This window comes from Eurosta solidaginis, chromosome 5 (assembly GCF_040869045.1).
Source record: "Eurosta solidaginis isolate ZX-2024a chromosome 5, ASM4086904v1, whole genome shotgun sequence".
Classification (NCBI taxonomy): Eukaryota; Metazoa; Arthropoda; class Insecta; order Diptera; family Tephritidae; genus Eurosta; species Eurosta solidaginis.
In genome coordinates this window covers 231,093,875-231,116,703 of record NC_090323.1, presented here as the reverse complement: position 1 = coordinate 231,116,703, position 22,829 = coordinate 231,093,875, and the positions used below count along the sequence as shown (strand labels likewise).

Below are 22,829 nucleotides of genomic sequence, written 5' to 3'. Positions count from 1 at the left end.
CGACAATCTTAGCAAAATAACACCGTCAAATACTCCTAAACAATCTAAGGGCCACAATAATTGAAACTCAAAATGAAACCGAAAACAGCAAATGAAATATTTCATAGATTTCTTTCTTTCAGGTAAAATCTTACTTCACTGTTGTTGATAAAATATTAATGCCGAATATAGATCTCACATGCTCTCGAACTACATAGCATATTGAGGTTATAGCCCGATATTTTAGAAACTATTGGATATGACCACGTCGACCCTTCTGGATCATGGATTTGATAAAGATAAGATTTACATAGTTCGTGAAACTTGGAAAAATGCTCGCCGATCATCACTCCGAAGAGAATAAAGATGTATGCGTATAAATCCTTCAGATAGCAGAGGTTTTGGTTTCATACTTACAAAAAAGAGGAAGTTGAATAGGCATAGCAGGTATTTGGCCAGCCAAACACCACAATTGGAACCCATGTTAGCTCTTTATATTTTGTTGAACGTCTAAATTGTTGTATCTGAAAGTAAATATAAAAGTAGAAAATTTAATTTAGTTGTAGGTCTTAATACAATTTTAGGTTAAGGCAGAGCAGTTTTCCTAAGACTTTTTATAACTTCAAATTAAAAAAATGTATTCGAAATTTTATGTTGCTTGTGCTTGGTTTTCATTAGGTCAAAATCAAACTTTAATATCAAATTTTCCATGCGGTTGGGCAATTGTCGTTTTCCTTTATAGCCAAAACCGACGTCAAACTTATTTGACGTTTTTTGACAAGCCATTTTCATTATGTGGCCAAGTCTGTGGTCAAATTTTACGTAGTGGAAACCAGGCATTATTATTTAGCAAATTAGTACTGCAAACATTTCTTTCACTTCACTTTCGCTTCAATATTGAGCTTTCTAATTAGCGGCAAATCGTTATCTATTTGCATAGCATTTGGTTGGCTCACGCCCGTAATTATAACTTAATTAATTTACATTTTGAATATTGGAATGTTTTTTTTTTAACAAAATATATCATATTAGAGTTGTAAATTTTTAAATATTTGTTGAGTTCTTATGCCTTAAAAGAGTTTTAAGAATATACTTATTGATTGGCCGTCCAACAAGGCGCGCCATTCGCTCCTTCTCTCCGCCAACCGGCGCCAATTGGTCACACCAAGGGAGTTTAAACCGTCCTCATGGTCCTTCGAGCGGAGTAGGGACCGCCTTCTACCTCTGCTTCCATAGGCGGGTTCCGATAGAAACACTTTCTTAGCCGGAGCGTCATCTTTCATTCGCATAACATGGCCAAGCCAGCGCAGCCGCTGCGTTTTAATTCGCTGGACTATGTTGATGTCTGCGTAGAGCTTGTACAGGTATAATAATATAAAAAGGCAAGGTATAGCTTTCCAAGGACTGATAAGAGTTTAAAACGTCAAGGAGGAGCAAGAGCTTCCTCGACTTCATATTTCCTCTTCCCTTTCTGACTCCTTTTGACTGTTTGGTCAAAACGAGCTGAAACTAGTGCCAAAGCACAGAGAATGTCCTGTTCACTAGATCAACAAACAATCGCTCCTTGTTCCCGTCGAAACTGAATGATATAACTTTAGAAGCAAAGTATTTTGACTAGAAGCTAATATGGAGAAAGGATGTTAAGATGAGATTAAAATAAGCTCTGGTAGCATATTATAACTTGTCTTCGGGAAGCACTGAGCTTTCACCGTATATCATCCATGCTGTGTACATCACAGTCATTTGGCCGATACTTAAGTAGGTATCTGACAAAAGGCGCTAGACGAAAAGTGAAATCAATAAAAGGTTGGAATGGTGCAATTGGTGTCAAAACTGACCTACGTCTGGTACCAATCCCAGTTGTTGACTCCATGTAGAGAACATAAAGTTCCCTTCAAGGGAGGAATTGGAAGACGGTTTAAATTGTGTATAGTGGAACGACTTTCCGCCATTTTGTTTCGAGACAAAGCGGTTTCGGCGTTGTGCCATCATCCGTGTCGATTATCGTTCTCGAAACCAAATGGGATGACGGAAAATCGTTCCAATATACATCATTTATCCACCCTGTCTGAAAATTCAACTATACAAAATAAATCGGAGTTTAAATTGTTTTATGCATCTCACAGTCCACACGAGGGTCCAGGGTTCAAGTCCCCAGCAAAGCAAGAACACATTGTTTCAATTCGAAAAACTCTTTCTATGCGGAGTCGTCCGTCGGAACGAAAATAATTCCAGTGAAAATCTGTCTGCCTTGCAGCTGCTGTTGGAAAAAAGTGTAGGTCCCGTCTTGCTAATTTGAAGACTAAATGAAAAGGGAGCACGACGCAAATTGGAGGTAAAGCTCGGCCTAAATCATCTCGGCGGTTAATCGGCAAAGTATTTACTTTACTTTACTCAATGTTTGCTGTCTCCGCGGTCAAATCGAAAGTAAAAGGAAAGAGTTTGCTGATGAGAAGGTTGCGGCAACGAACTTGCTGTGGACCAAGTAGGATTTTTACGAGGTACCTCTATTCTACCAATCCTTCGATATTGGCGTATACCAACAATCTTCCTTTTCAGTCAATCGATACATTATTTTCTCTGCCGATAGCAAAGACTGGAGACAAGACGATTCATATTGCCGGCTTACAATTTTCCGATAGTACTGCAGTTAGGGAGGTGGATCTTTTACTCCATCCCAAGTTTTTATGCGAATGCAGGTGATTTTATGAGGACTCAATAAGAAGTATCTGGAAGAATTATCGACAGGCCTCGAACGAATTAGGTAGGTACTTAGCAATCCGAGATAATCGGAAGAACAAAAAAAAAACGTTTCATCCAACATTAAAGAATCAACAGGATTTCAAAGGATAGTGATACGAACCGCATAGCCTAGCTCATTCAAGGGTTAGATTGACTTTCTTCTTCTTCTTCTTGCAGCGTTCAAGACACTCCCCGAAGGTCTTTGAATTGTTATCAATATTTATGGTAATTTCGCGGAAATAGATAAGGCAACAAGTATCATTAAGGTGACACCCCGACCATTCCACAATGAACCTTCTTGGCATTCCCGGTGTCACCTCTTAGGTCCATAAGGAAGTTGGCCTCGCCTGATAAATACGTATATGATATATTCATATTTATAGCATGATTCCCTCCGGGTTGTGAGGTTGACAATTGCGTTGCGGAAGGTACAAAGGTTTGTGTTGCCTTGTATCACAACATTAACACCTTCTCGTTGCGAATGCCGGTGACCAAAAGTTCCGGTAAAGTTAACATGTAAAATTAAACCCCTTGTGAGATCAAGCCAAATCTATGAATAAATGTTACATGTGGGTTTAGACTTCCTATGCTTACTTATTTACTTAATTGACCCTCAACCGTTTAAGCGATTCTTCGCGCTGCAAACTGGCGCCTATTGGTCAAACCAAGGGAAGTTCTGCAGCGGTTAAGTTCTGCAGCTAGTATAATTTTCTCCAGCATCAAATTAAAGAAATCGCACGATAGGCGGTCACCTTGTCTGAAACCTCGATTCGTTTGGAATGGCTCGGAGAGGTCTTTCCTAATTCTGACTGAGCTGATGGTGTTGCTCAACGTCATTTTGCACAGCCGTATAAGTATTGCGGAGAAACCAAATGCAGACATAGCGGCAGCTCCTTTTCGTGCTGTCGAAGGTGGCTTTAAAATTCCATCATTATCTATTGCGGGATCGGGTTCATCATCCCTGCGCGGTACATCGCTGTTTCCCTTTAGGAGAGCAGAGGAGAGTTCCCTCCATAATATAAGTACTCTCTGGAAATCGGTTACAGGACCGTCGTTTTCGTTCTTACAGGAGTTTGCGCTGGACTTAAAACCTTCCGTCTGTCGCCGTATTTTTTGGTAAAATTTGCGGGCGTTATTCCTGGTGGCTAGCAGCTCAAGCCTCTTCCTATGCAGTGAATACATATTTATAATGCATACTTTCATATAAATTGTAGGAACATAATACACATAAAACTCTTGTTACTGTTTGTACAGTGGAAAGCCAAACAATTAAGTATACGCAGCAGTTGTAATAACACTACAGTTCAGACAAAACAAATATGAAAACATCCAGCAGACGAGATATACGTGATAGATAGCTGCAACTAGTTATGGGAGGAGAATAATTAAAGAGATGATTTATTGTTGCTGCTTTTTGTTGCCAGGTGCAATTATTTGTATGTGGCAGATGTCGCCGTAATCGCAATGCATCAATGTTAATATACCATAAGTCATTCGCGACCCAAAAGTAGTGCTTAGTGGAAATGCGTATTGCATAAACACGTACATACACACACATGAGAACTATGTTTGAGTGATTTCATGCGAGAGCAAAAATATTGCAATGTTGCGCATTTTTCTACATTGCAACTTAGATTAAATGGATCTGAGTAAAGCCCTTGAGGCTGCAACTTTATTGGCGTTAACGCAAATATGAATTTATATAAAAGCATGTACATTAGACTGGGTCGATTTATTAACCGATATCGCGCCATCGATTTTTCGATAGGATTTGGACTCAGGAAAAAAAGTTCCACTACGCATACCCAAAAAAATTATTTTTGGAGCTTGCGAAATTTAATTTTTTTGATTTCTTTCGACTTTGATTTTTAAGTTTTTTTTCATGACCTACTCAAACAATTTTCATTTGATTGTAAAATTTTCACGTATACCCTGTCCGACCCAAAAATGTCCGATAAAAACGTTGGCGAGAACAGTTTTCTGAAAAAAAAAAAAATATATATATATAAAAATTAAAAAATGTCCGCTAAAAGCGTTTTCGGTAACAGTTTTTTGAACAAAAAAAAAGTATTTTTTATTTTTTTACATTTTTGTTTTTTCACAAAACTGTTATTTTTTATTTTTTTATATTTTTTTTTTTTTCAAAAACTGTTATCGAAAACGTTTTTAGCGGAAATTTTTGGATCGGAGTATACCCTACATGAAAATTTTTTTAGTAGGTCATGAAAAAAACCTTAAAAATCAAAGTCGAAAAAAGTAAAAAAAAATGAAATTTCACAGGCTCGAAAATTATTTTTTTGGTCATGCGTAGTGGAACTTTTTTTTCCTGATCCCAAATCCTATTGAAAAATCGATGGCGCGATATAGGTTAACTTTCGTCCATAGAAATCGACCCACCCTAATGTACATGCCTTGCGAGGCAACTATTGTTTATTTTTTCGTTGATAGTTATAGAGGTAAATATAAATATATGTAGATGTGGATTATTTCCCATTCAAAAAAAATTGTGATAAAGGAAAGTGGAACACGCTGACTAAATTCGCTTTCGTTGTAACATCTGTCTGTCTGTATGTGTTACCACATAAATACTAATGTGCTTAAATTATAAATTTTTTCTGTGCATTTTATTAAAGGAAGTCTTAGAGTTAATAAGTGAATCCTCAGTTTACGTAAACTTAACTGAAAACAACTCTTTTTAACTGTTTTCAACAATGTTACATACTTTGAAGAAGAGTGAAAGTCCTTTCTCTGGATACCAAAACTGGAATCGCACTCTATGCTGTTTAAGTCGCATCCCGCAAGAGAGACTCCAGCTTTAACTGGGTATCGTTGATCTAAAGAGAACAACTTGATAATCCGGTGTTTTCCAAAGTGATCTGTGCTAAAAGCTTTTCTAAGGACTTCAACAAACCAGTACCTCGTGATACCTACTAAAAGCATTTGAGCTAGTGTTTGCATTTGCTAGTCCCGATTAGCAATAGCGACAAAAAATACGCTCTGCTACAGCCTCGACTCTGAACATGAACAGAGCAGAGAGCAGAGCCGTAAAAAAAGTGATAGCATTGGTTAGGCTCTGTTATGAACTACGTCGTGTTTTAGAGCAGAGCAAATAGCAGAATAAATACTACGAACGAAATGCTGTCTATAGTGGAGCGACAGCAAAAAAAGAATTTATTGCTACCTGCTATGTTGCGCATGGTTATGCAGCACTTGGTATTTTCTCTTGTTTTTGTTGTAGGACATGATGTCACGTTTCACTTACCGTTCTTAACTTATTGTTGTAGCTTTTCGTTTTGTTGTTATTTTAATTGAATCGGAAAACTCACCAATGTTGTTGTTGTTGTTGCATTAAGGACACTCAACGAAGATTTAGGAGAGTGTTATCGTTGTTAATGGTCCTTTGTCGGATATAAATCCGGTATGTTTCGTTAAAAAGCACCATTACGGTACTAGCCCGACCATATCGGGAACGAGTAATATGACCATTTTGAACGCTCTAGGCCATCTCGCCCCCACTCCCTAGTTCCATGAGAAACTTGAGGTCGCCAGAGGCTCGCCTTCTAAATATGTGTAAGATACATTCGTAATTGCGTTTATCAACCCCTTGAAACCCGAAAACTTACCACTGTTCCCACGTTGCATTGGAAGTTATTGTAGACAAGGAATGTTCGTGACTGATTGCCTGTGACAGCATTTATTTCCCGTTACCAATCACAGGCTCAAACATAGCTCTCGGCACAGAAACAAAACGCTTCTATGCTATGAACCAATACAATGAGAAAGTTACTTAAGCTGCGACTGAATAACAGTAGATGTCCCAAAAAATTACGGAGTTTATTATTCGCAACACAATCCGTGATTCCTGTTGGCGTGGTATTTGTTTCGTCTCAGTCACAGTCACGGGTAAAAACCGCTGTGACTGAGAGGACACAATCACAGATAACATTGTTCTTTAAAAAATCACGGGATCGGCCAACATTAGTGGGTGATTCAAGTTGTGATCGGCCGATCCGTTTAGGACGCAACCCGATTTATACCTACATACAAACATTCATAATTTTAACTTTATATATATATGGCGGCCACCGTGGTGTGATGGCGGCCACCGTGGTGTGATGGTAGCGTGCTCCGCCTACCACACCGTATGCCCTGGGCTCACACCCTGGTCAAAGCAGCATCAAAATTTTAAAAATAAGGTTTTTCAATTAGAAAAAAAAATTTTTCTAAGCGGGGTCGCCCCTCGGCCTCTATGCCTCTTGTGTAAGAGGTGTTCTTTCAAGTCTATGTACCAGGTGCCTTAATGCTGTATTTTTATGCTGTTGGGGTGATTTGAGGTATTGTGTATTATTGTGTCGGTGGCCGTTCGCTTTGTATATGTATATGTCATAGTTAAATCTTTTGGCTTCTTTATCAATATTTATCGTTAGGTCTAGATAGTTGATTCCTCCGTCTTTTTTGGTTTCCATTGTAAATTTTATATTTCCGTGCTGCTTGTTGAGGTACTCCAGTACAAGCTCTTCGTTATTAGTAGTTAAAACGCATATTATGTCATCCACGTATCTAGCATAAAATAACACGCCTAATTTGGACTTCAGCTCCTGTATGTACTTTTCTTCCAGATTTTGCATGAACACTTCCATAAGAATTGCTGATGTGGGGCTTCCCATTCCAAGACCGTTTGTTTGTCTAAATATTTTATTGTTGAATTGAAAATAGTTTTGGCGTAAATTGGTTCTTAGCGAATTTGTGATTTGCATACTTTTCACTTTGTTTTTTGTATTATGAACTATTGTTGAGCTAACTATGTCTAAAGTCTCCGATAGTGGTATAGATGGGTATAAATCTTTTATGTCGAAAGATACCAATTTGCTGTTCCTTGTTAGCTCTACGGTCTCAAGTCTCTCTATTAGTTCTGTTGTGTTAGCTATTGCATATTCGTTCCTTACCTCTAGAGTATCTTTCAATATCGTTTTTAAATATTTGGACAATTTGTAATATGGTGCCGATTTAAAATTAATGATGGACCTCATTGGCGTGTCCGGCTTGTGAATTTTTGGTAGCGCAATCAGTGGAGTTGCATGTATATGTATGTATATCGATTCAATACCCCCACCACAAACTTCGTAAATCAAAATAGTATAATACACCATTCCGGTCAGTCCTTAGCACAAAACTGCAATAACTATATAAATTACATACATTATTATGTGGTAGAACACCAAAAAAAAGTACGCTGGCCGACTATGCCAAGCGCTGTTCACATATTCTTCTGGGCCACCTGCATTATAAAATACTGCGAAAATAATTCTGGCAAAAGTTTGCCTTAACTTGCAGGGGCATTATAACTCAGCCAGTTATGACCTCGCAGTGAGAATTTTAGAATACGAGATTCTAAGCAGCAATGGCCGAGCTGAAGGTTAGTAAAGCAGCAGCTCTAGACGAGCATCCCACTGTCTAGTTTGTGGCCGTAAACGTGCTTACTGCAAACCCGGTTGCTGCCATGTACTTCTTCGTGCAGTTGAACTAGCCAGAGCTAAATTACTGGGCATACTGAGCCTTGTTTTAAATTCTAATGGAGATAAGGTAGCAATCTGGCCAGAGCCATGCAAAATGTATTTCAATCCTAAATATTACTCCTTTTTCAGCCTGGCGAATTTTTTGGGCAAGAAGCTCCTGGTGCCTTTAGTTGCTACAGGAGGCTGTGACCCATCGCCAAAGGTTATACATCTGTTTTATGAATTGGTGGATAAGCCGATACCGTTTTACGGGGAGCTTTTCTGGTTGAATACACAGCTAAAATGTAAGAAACTGTAAAATGAGCAGCTCTGGTAGGAGCCAACGAAACTCTTAGAACATTATTAACATTGGCACTGCAATGCTGAATACATAGTACATATCCCCTCGTAGATACTTTAGGCAAGGAATTACGAACGCTCTACTCCAAAACGATGTCGGTTCAGGGATCGTGCGCCCAAAATAAGAATGAACTGTGTTCGAGGCAACAGAAATATACAGGAAAACTTTGAAAATTATCTTAATCGGACTTAGTAGGATTTAGGAAACTTACGAGTTCTGCTCACTAACAGATTTTTAGTGATAGATTATCACTTTACAACCTGTCTTAGAAAAAACCTATCAACGGTCAGTGAGTCAACGCCTCAAAAAAAAAAAAAATCCCTCGTACAAAAGATGCAATTACTAGTAATTACGACTTGCAACCGCATATGTGGGCTGGACCTCAGAAATTATGTAGGACATGGAGAAAAGTTCCAATGTAAATTATTAACGTTTACTAGAAAAAAAGTGTAGACTTGGAAGTGTTAACATAGCGATGGGCTTGTATATATACAGTTAGCAAAAACAAACGTATGTACGCATGTACGTATCGATAAATATGAAAGCTCCATACACAAACAAGTGAAGTAATGAATTTGCCGCAATGAGGTATTGGGCTCCAAGAGAAGTTAATGGCTCGTAATTGTACCGTTAGATATTATAACCAACATACATTTTCATGTAAGTCAATGGAATACTTGATGCAGAAGAACGTACCATACAAACACCTAGAACCCCAGCGAACTCTGTTGCTCTTGTTTATGATTACGTTATGCTTGAGCTGGGATATTGACTGTCAATCCATATAAAGTTTTGCTGACTTAAAAGTGTATGCCAAAACAGTCACACACACACATACATATGTAGTTAGGACTAGATGCACATGCACAATAATTAGCAAAGAATTAACTTGTTTTGCGTATATGGCCGATCCATGCGGCTTATTCTTCTAATATGCAGTTAAGTCGTTAAGTACCTATAAAGGATGAGACATAAAGTGGTTCTTATTATAAGCATTGGTATTAAAATCGAATGCAGTTAGATTCGCCTCTAATTTCCGTTTTGGTTTTGGTTTCCGCTTCAGTTTCTTTTGGATTTCGAATAGATTCTTGTTTCGGTTTCAGTTTCAGTACCAGATTCGATAACAAAACAATAAATTTTTTTTTAAATAACGACACCTTTTCTATAAGTTATCGATAACTCGTCTATACCTCTACGATAACACAGCCTATACAGGTTCGGCTTCGTTTTGAATGGCGTTTTCGGTTTCCGGTTCAGTTTGATTTGGGCTCCGATGTCACCTTTGTTCCCAATTCGCGTTGCGGTTTCGGTTCTCTGGTGTCAAACTCGAAAGAAGTCACCGTTCAGTGTTGAATCTACCTCTAGCTTCCGTTTGGATTTCGGTTTCGGCTCTAGTTTCGGATTGGATTTACGATGGATACTTGTTTCGGTTCCATTTTCAGTTCCGGTTTGGATTCGGATCCGATTTCAGTATCGGGTTCGATTATGGTTTCGGCTGCAGTTCGACTTTGTGTTCCGTACAGGATTCGGTACTGTATTCGGTTCCCGATTCGTTTTCTGATTCAGTCCCGGTCCCAAGCTTAGTACAGTTTCCGCGTTGATTTCAGTCGCTGATAGTCGGTAAATCGCTGATTATGTCAAATCATGCCAGGTTAGCAGAATTTATCGATATTGGGACCCATGGCAATTGTGAATTAGTAATATCCTTATAACAAATCTGGTTGTGAAGGAGGTTTCGATATGCAAATTTTAAGCAGTTGTAAAGATAAGACACCAACAGGGGCATATTTTGCTTAACTTTCTTTCTGGTCACTTATGTATATCGGTAGTTAAAGTCGAGGAAAGTAAAGTTCACTAAAGCTCTCGTGAGCGTTAAAATATTTATGTGGAAGGACATAAATGGCACGAAAAGAGAGGGTTCCCGATAAGCCCGCAATTTAGCTGCGTGTTTATGGATTTGCATTTTGCTTAAACTATGAAGAAGAACGGTACTCGCTAAAGGGAACCGTGATCAGTGGATGAGACTTTCCTTTTATATTTGGTTCGCCATGTTATTAAAAATTCTACTCTAGTATCTCTTCCTTTTTTGAGATGAGAGTAAAGGGCAACAGGTATCTTATCGCGATCACAAGTAATATGGAGGAAAGCGAATATGTTCAATGCAAAATTTGCGGTAGCCGATAAAGCCTTTTTATACCTTTCATGAACATGAAATGGTATATTAACTTTGGTCCGATGTTTGTAACGTTGAGAAATATAGAAGATAGACTCACCATTAAGTATACCGAATTGATCAGGGCGACGAACTGAGGTGATATAGCCAAGTCCGTCTGTCCGTTCGTCCGTCTGTCTTTTTGAACGCAAACTGGTCCCTCAAATTTTAAGATATCTCAATGAAATTTGGCACAAGGATGTATTTTTGTATCATATGACATTTGTTGGATCCGGTAGGATCGGACCACTATAACATATATCTCCCATACAACCGATCGTTCAGATAAGACGATTTTGGTCATTCCTGCCGCAATTTAGAAAGTATAAACGTGAAACTCGGTGATATATATTTTAATATATCATAGACGATTTTCTGAAAAAAATCACTTTGATCGGAGCTATATATAGTTATATCCCATACAACCGATCGTTCAGATAGAATGATTTTTAGCAATTTCTCCCTCAATTATTTAGAAAGTATTAACGTTGAACTCGGTGATATATATTTTAATATATCATAGAAGCTTTTCTGAAAAAATCACTTTGATCGGAGCTATATATAGTATATATCCCATACAACCGATCGTTCAGATAGAAAGATTTTTGGCAATTTCTCCCTTAATTTCCAATATAAAAATGTTAAACTTGGTGATATTTATTCTAATATATCATAGAAGATTTCATGAAAAAGTCATTTCGATCGGAGGGATATATAATATATATCCCATACAACCGATCGTTCAGATAGAAAGTTGTTGGCAATTTCTCCCTTAATTTCCAATATAAAAACGTTAAACTTGGTGATATTTATTCTAATATATCATAGAAGATTTTCTGAAAAAATCACTTTGATCGGAGCTATATATAGTATATATCCCATACAACCGATCGTTCAGATAGAAAGATTTTTAGCCATTTCTCCCTTAATTTCCAATATAAAAACGTTAAACTTGGTGATATTTATTCTAATATATCATAGAAGATTTCATGAAAAAGTCATTTCGATCGGAGGGATATATAATATATATCCCATACAACCGATCGTTCAGATAGAAAGTTGTTGGCAATTTCTCCCTTAATTTCCAATATAAAAACGTTAAACTTGGTGATATTTATTCTAATATATCATAGAAGATTTTCTGAAAAAATCACTTTGATCGGAGCTATATATAGTATATATCCCATACAACCGATCGTTCAGATAGAAAGATTTTTAGCCATTTCTCCCTTAATTTCCAATATAAAAACGTTAAACTTGGTGATATTTATTCTAATATATCATAGAAGATTTTCTGAAAAAATCACTTTGATCGGAGCTATATATAGTATATATCCCATACAACCGATCGTTCAGATAGAAAGATTTTTAGCCATTTCTCCCTTAATTTCCAATATAAAAACGTTAAACTTGGTGATATTTATTCTAATATATCATAGAAGATTTTCTGAAAAAATCACTTTGATCGGAGCTATATATAGTATATATCCCATACAACCGATCGTTCAGATAGAAAGATTTTTAGCCATTTCTCCCTTAATTTCCAATATAAAAACGTTAAACTTGGTGATATTTATTCTAATATATCATAGAAGATTTTCTGAAAAAATCACTTTGATCGGAGCTATATATAGTATATATCCCATACAACCGATTGTTCAGATAGAAAGATTTTTAGCCATTTCTCCCTAAGTTTCCAATATAAAAACATGAAACTTGGTGATATATATTCTGATTTATCATAGAAGATTTCCTGTAAAAATCATTTCGATCGGAACTATATATAATATATATCACAACCGATCGTTCAGATAAGGGGTTTTTTGCCATTTTTTATTTTATATTTATCTTAAAAATCGTTTAGGTATGTACATCTGTTCACTTTATATTTCTTATCTTATACATACATCCGATTATTTGGAGATTACGAACGGGATAAGATTATTGTTCAGCCCATTCATGAAAGCTATTGAAGACAGTCCCGTCCTTACTTGTGTTATTTCTATTTGTTCACTGTTACATATATTTTGTATACTTTCATGAAAATGAAATGGTATATTAACTTCGTTACGAATCCCAAAATTGGAAGTCCTTAAAGGAATATAGATAGACCCATCATTAAGTATACCGAAATAATCACGATGAAGAGCTGAGTTGATTTAGCCATGTCGTCTGTCCGTCCGCCAGTCTGTTTGTATGCAAACTACTCCCCCAATTTTTGAGATATCTTGATAAAATTTGGTATTTAGGTCTCCGATTAGACATTTGTCGGAACCGGTAGGATCGGACCACTATAGCATATATCCTCCACACAACCGATTTTTCAGAAAAATAGGATTTTTGCCATATCTTCCTCAATTTATCAGATTGACGCTTCAAACTTCACCAAATACTTTCGTATATTGTACATGTTGTTGTCTGAAAATAAGGATGGGATCGGTCGTATATATAGCATATATCCCCGATTGTTCAGATAAGAAACTTTTCGTAATTACTGCCCCATTTTAACAGCTAGAACCTTCAAATTTCACCAAATGCTTTCGTATATAGCAAATAGATCATAGAGATTAGTGGTATATAAATTATATACCCCATATAAACTGTCATTTTTGCCCCTTTTTTAACGGCTAGAAGCTTCAAATATCATCAAGTGCTTACGTTTACGTTATATATTGTTGAGATAAATGATTATAAGTGATTCATTGTCAAAGCTATTTCATGCAGACCACAAAAAACGTGAAACTTTGCATCCTCACACAAACTACCTACCTTTTTTTATTTTATCTTTATCTTACAAATCGCAGTCAATTATTTGGATATTACAAATGGGATAAGATTATTGTTCAACCCCATTCATGAACCAACTAAGAAATCCAGTGAGTTAGAAGGACAAACGCCTGTCCCGATATACCCACTTTGACTTAAAATGTTTCATTAGGCAGCCGAGCATTGCTTCAAGTTTGTATTTCGGAAGCTATTATAAGGTATTTTCAGGCTCACCCTGTATGCTCTTGCGTTTTGTAGTATGGTAAAATGTTGGCAAGGCACTACAATAGACTCCATTCATGTGTTCATTGGCAATTCGATAGAAAAATACAATATTTATGGATGTACATATGTCGATCGGGTTTTCAAATGATATCCGATGTAGTAAAAGTAAATATAACAGTTAAGTTAATTTCCTTTTTAAAATGGAAATCATTTGTCTAATGTTATAATAATTTAATAAGCAGACCATACGTAGACATTGTTGCCACTGGCGGCATAAAATGTATAGGTCTTGTCCGCCAATTCGTAGTAAAAATCAAAAAGGGTCACGACGCACCTTTGATGAGAAATTCGGCCTTCTCCGGTATAATTCGCGCCAAGTATTTTTTGTTTTTACATGAAACCGAAAAAGTAACTATTATCTTAACTGTAAAACTGTCATTAACGACAACCGTAGCCGTAACTTGAACTTTAGCCTTGAACTCAGATGAAGACTAAACCGTAGTAATTGAAGCCGTACTGCAAACGTCTTCCTAACTATAATGGTCGCTAAGGGTAAACACTTTACTCGGACAAATGAACGGAATTCTTATATTTTACCCACCAAAATAAAGGAAGGCAAAACGGTATTCCTAGGGAGCATTTAGCCTCCAGCGAGATATGAGGCCTTTTTTTCTTGGACGTTGGGGCAGCGCACTTCCCTTATCGTTTTCATGTACTCACACCCCGCAATTTAGTCGCCACTGCTTCGCATGGGCATTTCTCTGCGCTTCTTTTCGGCATGCATCATACGCGTCATCACAAGAAACGCCCCTTTACTCACAGTGGTCCATTTATTTATATTTAATTCCTAATGGAAGGATCTTCTCCAAATTCTGTGTATAGAGGGTCTTTCGACGTGAAATGAGGGCAGTGAAACATTACGTGTTCTGAGTTTGCCAATTCGGTGGGACAGTGTGGGTAGAAAGGATTTTCCTCTATTCTACACTTATGTAGAAACTCTTTGAAACTGCTTCCGCTCGTAACATTCTGCTATATTCCGAACTAACATGAAGGTCAAGCGCCCTTTCCTTAATTCCTTCTATCGTTTTTGCCACCTAACTAATCTCCGGACCCATGACCGTCAGCCACTACTTCATTCTTAATACAGCGTCATTTCATAACGCTTGGAGCAGATCCAACTTCTTGGTCACTGCTACTATCATCTGCATAGCTTACAGTTTGTGTGTCTCCCGGACGGTAGATTTTTTAGCACACCATCATACATCGCATTCCATACCGTTGGCCCTAGAACAGATTCCGGAGGGGCACTGTCAGTGTATCATTGTTGTGCTTTCTTGGTAGCTCATCCGTATCAAAGAGGAGTACTCTGTCGCTAAAAAATCTACTAATTATTCCGAGCAGGTAGTCAGGTGTGCCAAAGTTTCGCAGCGCTGTCATCATCTGCATCCAATTCGCTGTGTTAAAAACATTTCTAATATCCCAAGAAATCAGTGCACATAGCTTCCTTTTATTTTGACCTCCGAATACATTGATAACTTTTTGTATTGCCTCTATCGTGGATCTCGATTTTCGAAATCAAAACTGACTATTTGATAAGCCACATGGGCTTTCCAGGGTCTGCTGCAGATGCTTACTAATAATACGCTCGAGAATGTTTCCTATCGAGGCTAAGAATAATTTCGCAATAGGTAAGTATAGTCCTATCACATCTTTTCCTAGGTAGTCGCGCAAGTACCTTAATTGGGCTAATTAGGATCCAAGAAGAAGCTGAAATAGAGGAGATGGTCTTGCGGAACTTTTTCGCTTGACGGACATCTCTTTTACTGAGGAGAGCAGCGATGAAGTTTTAGAAAGTGGTCTATATCAGCCTTGGTGAATTGAAATCGTAAGTAACATACCTCAAAAGAACAATTTTCCAAAGCTAAGACCTAGTTTATATATAACGTGATAATCTTCATTTTCGTAATTTAGTCCTAATCGTTAATTACATATATAACTAGATTTCAAACATAAATTTTTCCCCTCGATAATCGGTAATTATGAACAAATTTAAGAGATGCCGATATTTTTTCATAGAAAAAGTTCAACCTATAGAGTGTTTCAAATCTCACGTTTTGGAATTGTCGAAAATTATTGTTGTTTCAAACGTTTAAGCCGAAGTGTTAGTGGAATTGCCCATATGTGTATTAATTACACCCACTCAATATGACAACGTTATAATTTGTTCACTTTCATATGACTTTTCCTATCCGATTGTTTTGTCATTACATACGTACACCTATACATACATCAATTTGAAATTACACGCAATGAAAATATATTTGAAGCAATTGGTAAAAACAAAAGCTCATTGTGCTTTCAATTCTCACTGATGCTGTGTATCTCAGCTCAGCTGTGGAAATGATGAATATTGGTGGTGATTAAGCTTTGTTTCTAATAATGACATGACTGACATACATATAGCACAATTAATAATTAAAATAAATTATAGAATATAGATATACGTGTGTACTTATATGTACGACATTAAAAATAAACAGCGCTGTAAAAAGTTGCATTAACAAAATATATATGTTAAATTTTCTAGTTTAATTCGAACTTTCCGAGATTTTCATTGTATTGAGACAATTAAGGTCGAATGCTGAGTAGCATGGATGTACCATAAGTATATATAACACTCATTATTCTGTTGATGACAAAACTCGGTATACTGTACAAATATTTCCATATAATCATACGCACAGTAAGCCACCCTGCAGGAAAGCCAACATATAGGTTCCAACAAGATAACTGATTCAGAAGAAGGAATAGAGTGCATAAAAGGAATTAGTTCATCTGAACTTTGTAGAGCTTCGTTTTAATTGATGCTTAAGGGACGCCGCCTACCTAAATAAACGTCACTGATTCAAGAGATTTGACAACTAAATCAAAATACTTTCGAACATTTTTTTATAAAACAAGGTCGCTCCGTGTTGGTTTGCCAAGCCTTTTAAGTATATTTATGCCATGGAGAGCGTCTCATAAAAATTTATCTGTCGCGCAAAATGCGGTTCGAAACAGCACAACACAAGTTGAAAGAGAAGATCGGACTTAATATTTTAGGAGCTTTACCACGCAAAATTATTGTTATCTAATACAAATTATTGTTTTGTCTGAATTATTTAAGAACTTTAAAATTTTTCGATGGTCGTTATTTTGGTAAGTATATTGAATAACTGTAGCAACAAAGGTTCAGTATAATCAAAACAAGTAAGGAAAGCTAAGTTCGGGTGTAACCGAACATTACATACTCAGCTGAGAGCTTTGGAGACAAAATAAGGGAAAATCACCATTTAGCAAAATGAACCTAGGGTAACCCTGGAATGTGTTTGTATGACATGTGTATAAAATGAAAGGTGTTAATGATTATTTAAAACATAGTGGGCCTTAGTTCTATAGGTGGACGCCTTTTCGAGATATCGCAATAAGGGTGGACCAGGGGTGACTCTAGAATGTGTTTTTACGACAAGGGTATTAAATTAAAAGTATTAATGAGGGTTTTAAAAGGGAGTAGCCCTTAGTTGTATATGTGATGGCGTTTTCGAGATATCGACCAAAATGTGGACCAGGGTGACCCAGAACACCTTCTGTCGGGTACCGCCAAGGGCTTTTGATTTCGCCCTGCAGAACTTTTTCATTTTCTTCTACTTAATATGGTAGGTGTCACACCCATTTTACAAAGTTTTTTCTAAAGTTATATTTTGCGTCAAAAAACGAAACCAATTACTATGTTTCATCTCTTTTTTCATATTTGGTACAGAATTATGGCATTTTTTTCATTTTTCGTAATTTTCGATATCGGAAAAGTGGGCGTGGTCATAGTCGGATTTCGGCCATATTTTATACCAAAATAAAGTGACTTCAGATAAGTACGTGAACTAAGTTTAGTTAAGATATATCGGTTTTTGTTCAAGGTATCATGTTAACGGCCGAGCGGAAGGACAGACGGTCGACTGTGTATAAAAACTGGGCGTGGCTTCAACCGATTATCCGATCACCTGGATATATAGAAGTCTATATCTATCTCGATTAGTTTATGCCGTTACGGATTACCGTTATTCGAACAAAGTTAATATACTCTGTGAGCTCTGCTTAGCTGAGTATAAAAATCAGTTAGTATATGCCACATCAATACACTATTCACTACTTTAGTTCAGGACCTACGATAAGTTTTTTAAATCTAAATTGGGAATTTCTACGCTAGTTCGACTTTATGGAAAACTTAATTAAGACTGTGATCATTTCTACTAGAAGTAGACCATGTAAAGAAGATTAATATTGTCATACTACCTGCGTCAGCTCTATGGTACGATTTTTCCTACAGGGTATATTAAAATCACACAGCTGTGAATTTGTTCGTAAAAATAAATTAATGAAGTGTTATTGCAGATGTGGGTTGTTCGGTTAACTACACAATTTTCTACTTTGCATAAAACAATGAAAATTATGACTTATGAACTTAACTATGCACGTACTATTGGGTAGTAAGACTATCGGTGTCAAATTCGGCATCACATGCTATGTCCGCCCGTCCGTCTGTCCGTGAACACGATAACTTGAGTACATTTTGAGGTATCTTAATGAAATTTGGTATGTAAGTTTCTGGGCACTCATCTCAGATCGCTATTTAAAATGAACGAAATCGGACTATAACCACGCCCACTTTTTCGATATCGAAAATTTCGAAAAACGGAAAAAGTGGGATAATTTATTACCAAAGACGGTTAAAGGGATGAAACTTGGAAGGTGCTGACCTTATGACGCAGAATAGAAAATTAGTGAAATTTTGGACAATGGGCGTGGCACCGTCCACTTTTAAAAGAAGGTAATTTAAAAGTTTTGCAAGCTGTAATTTGGCAGTCGTTGAAGATATCAGGATGAAATTTGAGAGGAACGTTACTCCTATTACTATATGTGTTCTAAATAAAAAGCAGCAAAATCGGATGGCGAACACGCCCAATTTAAAAAACACAAACTTTTGTCAAATTAAAAAAAAAAAATTTAATATCTTTCATTCAACTCCAACATTTGTCTCCAAAGCTCTCAGCTGAGTATGTAATGTTCGGTTACACCCGAACTTTGCCTTCCTTACTTGTTCTTATTTAGTTTCGGTTTCCAAGTATTTTTTTGACCCGAAATGATTTTAATCAGAGAGCTTTAAGCCATTATTAATTATTGATTTTTCGGACATCATACAAATTTAAGGCCTTTACTTGAGTTTTCAACCTCCGCTAGTAAATGTTTGATATTTTTTGTAATGTTTTTATAAACACAACTTTGCCTACAAAACATTAGTTAATCCAACAGATAAACTTTAAAGTTTACTTGAGAAAGCGCCCTGAAAGCATTTCAGAAAAAAAAATTTATTTGGAGCTTAACCTCCTAGCCGATTATAACTGTTGACGTGTAAGTTAAGATAATTATTCATGCTTTGGATAATTGACGCCAATTATTACCATCAAGGAAGATGCAGTCTATTCCCACTGAACTCATTGAAAGCTTGCCAATTTTTTTGCTACCAAACACGGGTGTCAATAGCAAAGCTCATCATAGTCCTTCGATAAATTCCGATTGCCAAACGAATAAAACCACAAATCTTCCGAAAAAATTTTCTCTCTAACACTCTGAAGGACCATCACATCTTCTCTCCGCAATGTTCGACACAAGTATGGCGTTAGATTTATAGGGCGTACAAGTGGGACTTTTTAGCAACAGTTTCTATTGTTGGGCTTCTAAGCTGACATTGTTTTCGCTGTTTATGCTAGTTCGCCGATAGATGAGATCATTCGCAGTTTCAAATCTATATCCGTGAAAAGTGACGTCGTTGCCAAGGCGCGTTGATACGTTTTTTTATGATATCAAATACTTCGTATCGGCTGCGTTCATATCGAAACCCACTCTTTTCGCTTCCTTATCCAAGCCAGAGAGGGCAGCGCATACGCCGCTCTATTAGGACCAATGATAACGATATCATCAGCTTCCACAAAAACTATACTCCGACGGCGAATCACGTATCCTGCTGTATAGGCCGTCTCCTGCATAAGCTTAAAGAAATCGCACGAGGGGGAGATGCTTTATCTTAAACCTTCTTTGGTTTTGAATTGTATAGCATAGGTATTAAGCAGGCGCGTTAGGTGGTGCGATTTCTTGTCCCCCAGTGGGTTGGGGGGCTTAGAATATACCCGCGGCAGGTATACCTGTCGTGAGAGACCACTAAAATACCCAAATGATTGAATAAATTTCAACAACAACAACAACATCACCTTTCTTGTGAAAGCACAATTAAATTCCAATCTAGCAATGTGTTGTCGCACGACCATATTATGCTTTCGTGTTCGAACATCTCGACAGATAGTAAGTCGCAACCTTGTACCTTGTTATACTTTAGCTGGGATAAAGCCATTATTACTTCGTCATAGTCGGATGGTAGTTAGAACTGGAGACTGGAGTATCGGCTTGCTCTTTTCTCTCGCCATCTAGAAATGAGGAGAAGTGATATCTCTCTACAACGTAAACAAACCCTCCACCCTTACGCAGAGTGACCCTATAGACACCGCCTTTTTTCAGGCAGCACGACATTCCTCATCGTATCATTCCTTTTAGGCGGCTCGTCGGAAACCTATCTTGTCAGCAGCCGTGGTACGTAATGAGTGCTCCCATTGCTCGGCTTTATCGTCAGATCAAATACTGCTGTCAGTAAGCAGGTCTGTGAGCAGAGTATAGTACTCATCAGCTTTCTGTTTCGTAGGGTTCTTCTCGTCAATATTTGGACCACAGCGATTATAAACAGCAAAGACATTGTCGAAAAAGGAAAAAATTACTGCTAATGACTATATATTAAGCCGCGGAATAAGTCGACCAGCTTAAACATATTAAGGTTGAAGGCAAATGTAGGAGAAAAGAGTTCTTCCCTGCCTACCCAGGCGTTTAAGTCGACATGCACGTTTTTTGTTTTTTTTTTTTTGTCCGGCACGGTAATGATCATGTGTCTTCTAGTTTATAACTGAAAGAGTTCACGAAAGCTAGATCAGATGCTATGACATTCCAGATGTCTGCCCTCAAATTATAGACCTCAAACCCTTTTCGTTTTCCTATTGAGAAAAAAAGATTTCCCATTCAAGGTTTTGTTGTTTTTTCATTGAAAATTGTTTTTACATGGCGGCGCACAAGGAATGCTTAAATAATACAAATGGTTTTTTTGGAGCTTCACATTTATTATTGATATTTTGGAGCTTTAGTATTTGGATTGAAAATAAAATTGATTACTTGTAAAATATTTCCGTCAGGGTTGTTGGTACAGTTGTACTCGAATAAGTTCGCTTATAGGAAGTGAAATTCTTTTTTAAATTGCACGTAGGCATGATTTGGTACACTTCGTCTACTTAATGTTATAAATCAGATATGACTGCTAAGTATTTATGAACATGCACAAAGGCACATCGAAAATATTGAGTCAATGCTGGGAAACTAATCTGGTCATATAAGAAATTTTCCACAATGCTAAACAAGCGATATGGTATTGTACTAAACTAACTTGAGCTCTTCCTACTTTAAAGTAAATTTAGTATTATTTTTTTATATTTATACTTCGACTGCAATAGTTGTTATATGATTGCGACTTTTTTTAATATTTGCAAAATGCTATTAAGTGGGATTTGAATACTTTCACTTTTTATGAAATAATAATTTCAACTGTCTACTTTACGTCGCCCACCGAATAATTAAAATAACTTGGTAAAGTTACAGGAAAAAGGTGTTAACAACATTTCTCGTAATCAATTATTACTTTTATTACAACACTCTTTGCCACTTGATTGCTGACATCGCATTTATATGGACATTTATCAGCTGCTTAACTTATGCTGTTGCGCATGCGCATTAACTTTGCAGGTACAACACATCAGTGGTTACCAAAATAAAGTAATTATGGAACCATTATATAATCAAAAATATTTTCACAGCCTCATTGAAATTACTTTCTTTTCGGCCATGTCTCAATACTTTACGGAGATTGTTTGCTGGATCTTGCATACACTGAAAGAAAAATACTGGTCAATTCAACCGAAATTTCTGCCAATTTTTATCCATCGCAACAAGACGTTGAATCAACTGCGCACAAATTGTTGATTCGTAATTGACCGTTTTAGTAGTCAGATGAACAAAAAAGTTGTTGCGACTGCTTTTTACGAAAGTACCTATGTTGCGGCATTTTCAAGGCAGATGAGTTTTCACTGAGATCTTTTCATGCCAGAAATACACTCGGAGTGCTTGCCGAACAGTGCCGAGGGGCGATCCCGTTTAGGAAAATTTTCTTCTAATTGAAAAGCCTTATTTCTGAATTTTTATGTTGCTTTGCCCGGGGTGTGAACCCAGGGTCTTCGGTGTGATAGGCGGAGCACGCTACCATTACACCACGGCGGCCACCGTATACATACGTAAATATGTGCATACATATAGTACACAGCATACATAAGTACCAAGTAGTGAGCGTAAAATTCTTTTTGAAATTTGCTCATGTATTGACTGTTGATCGCTGTTGAAATGACCACTGAGATCAGTTGTGTTAACAAAAAAATCAGTTTGATTGATTAGGAATCTGTCAATTTTACAGAATTTTGTTAACTTAAGGGCGACAATTTATCTTCTGTTGTAATGACTAGACTAATTTGTTCGCTTGACCATAATTCGATCAATTTCACCAAATCTCCGTTAAGTCAAGAACAACAGAACCGATTTGTTGATTTTACTAGCACCATTTCTTTCAGTGTATGGATTCGCATCGCTATTAAGAGATTGTAGTAAAACACGGGTGAGACATTTGTCATGCTCTTGACAACGTCAAAGACTGGTTCTTTTGCTGAAACCTTGTAAGATGCCAGATGCCCGATCAGCCATCCTCATACTGCACCTTGTATGTTGGATTCCAAAGGAAAGATTATCGAACGTATTATTAGCGTCTGCAGCAGACCCTGGAAAGCCAAAGTGGCTTGTCAAATAGTCAGTTTGGATT

General features: G+C 37.1%; 1 protein-coding gene across 3 annotated transcripts in view; it reads right to left on the bottom strand.

Annotated features, from left to right (window-relative positions):
- Tsp66E (Tetraspanin 66E) overlaps positions 1-22,829 on the bottom strand; it is a 483,181-nt gene that overhangs the window by 405,562 nt on the left and 54,790 nt on the right. For all 3 annotated transcript variants that reach the window (XM_067788825.1, XM_067788827.1, XM_067788828.1), the window contains exon 2: positions 397-503. In XM_067788825.1, coding sequence (XP_067644926.1) covers positions 397-462 — 66 coding nt within the window. In that variant the 5' untranslated portion in view covers positions 463-503. The remainder of the gene's footprint in view (positions 1-396; positions 504-22,829) is intronic.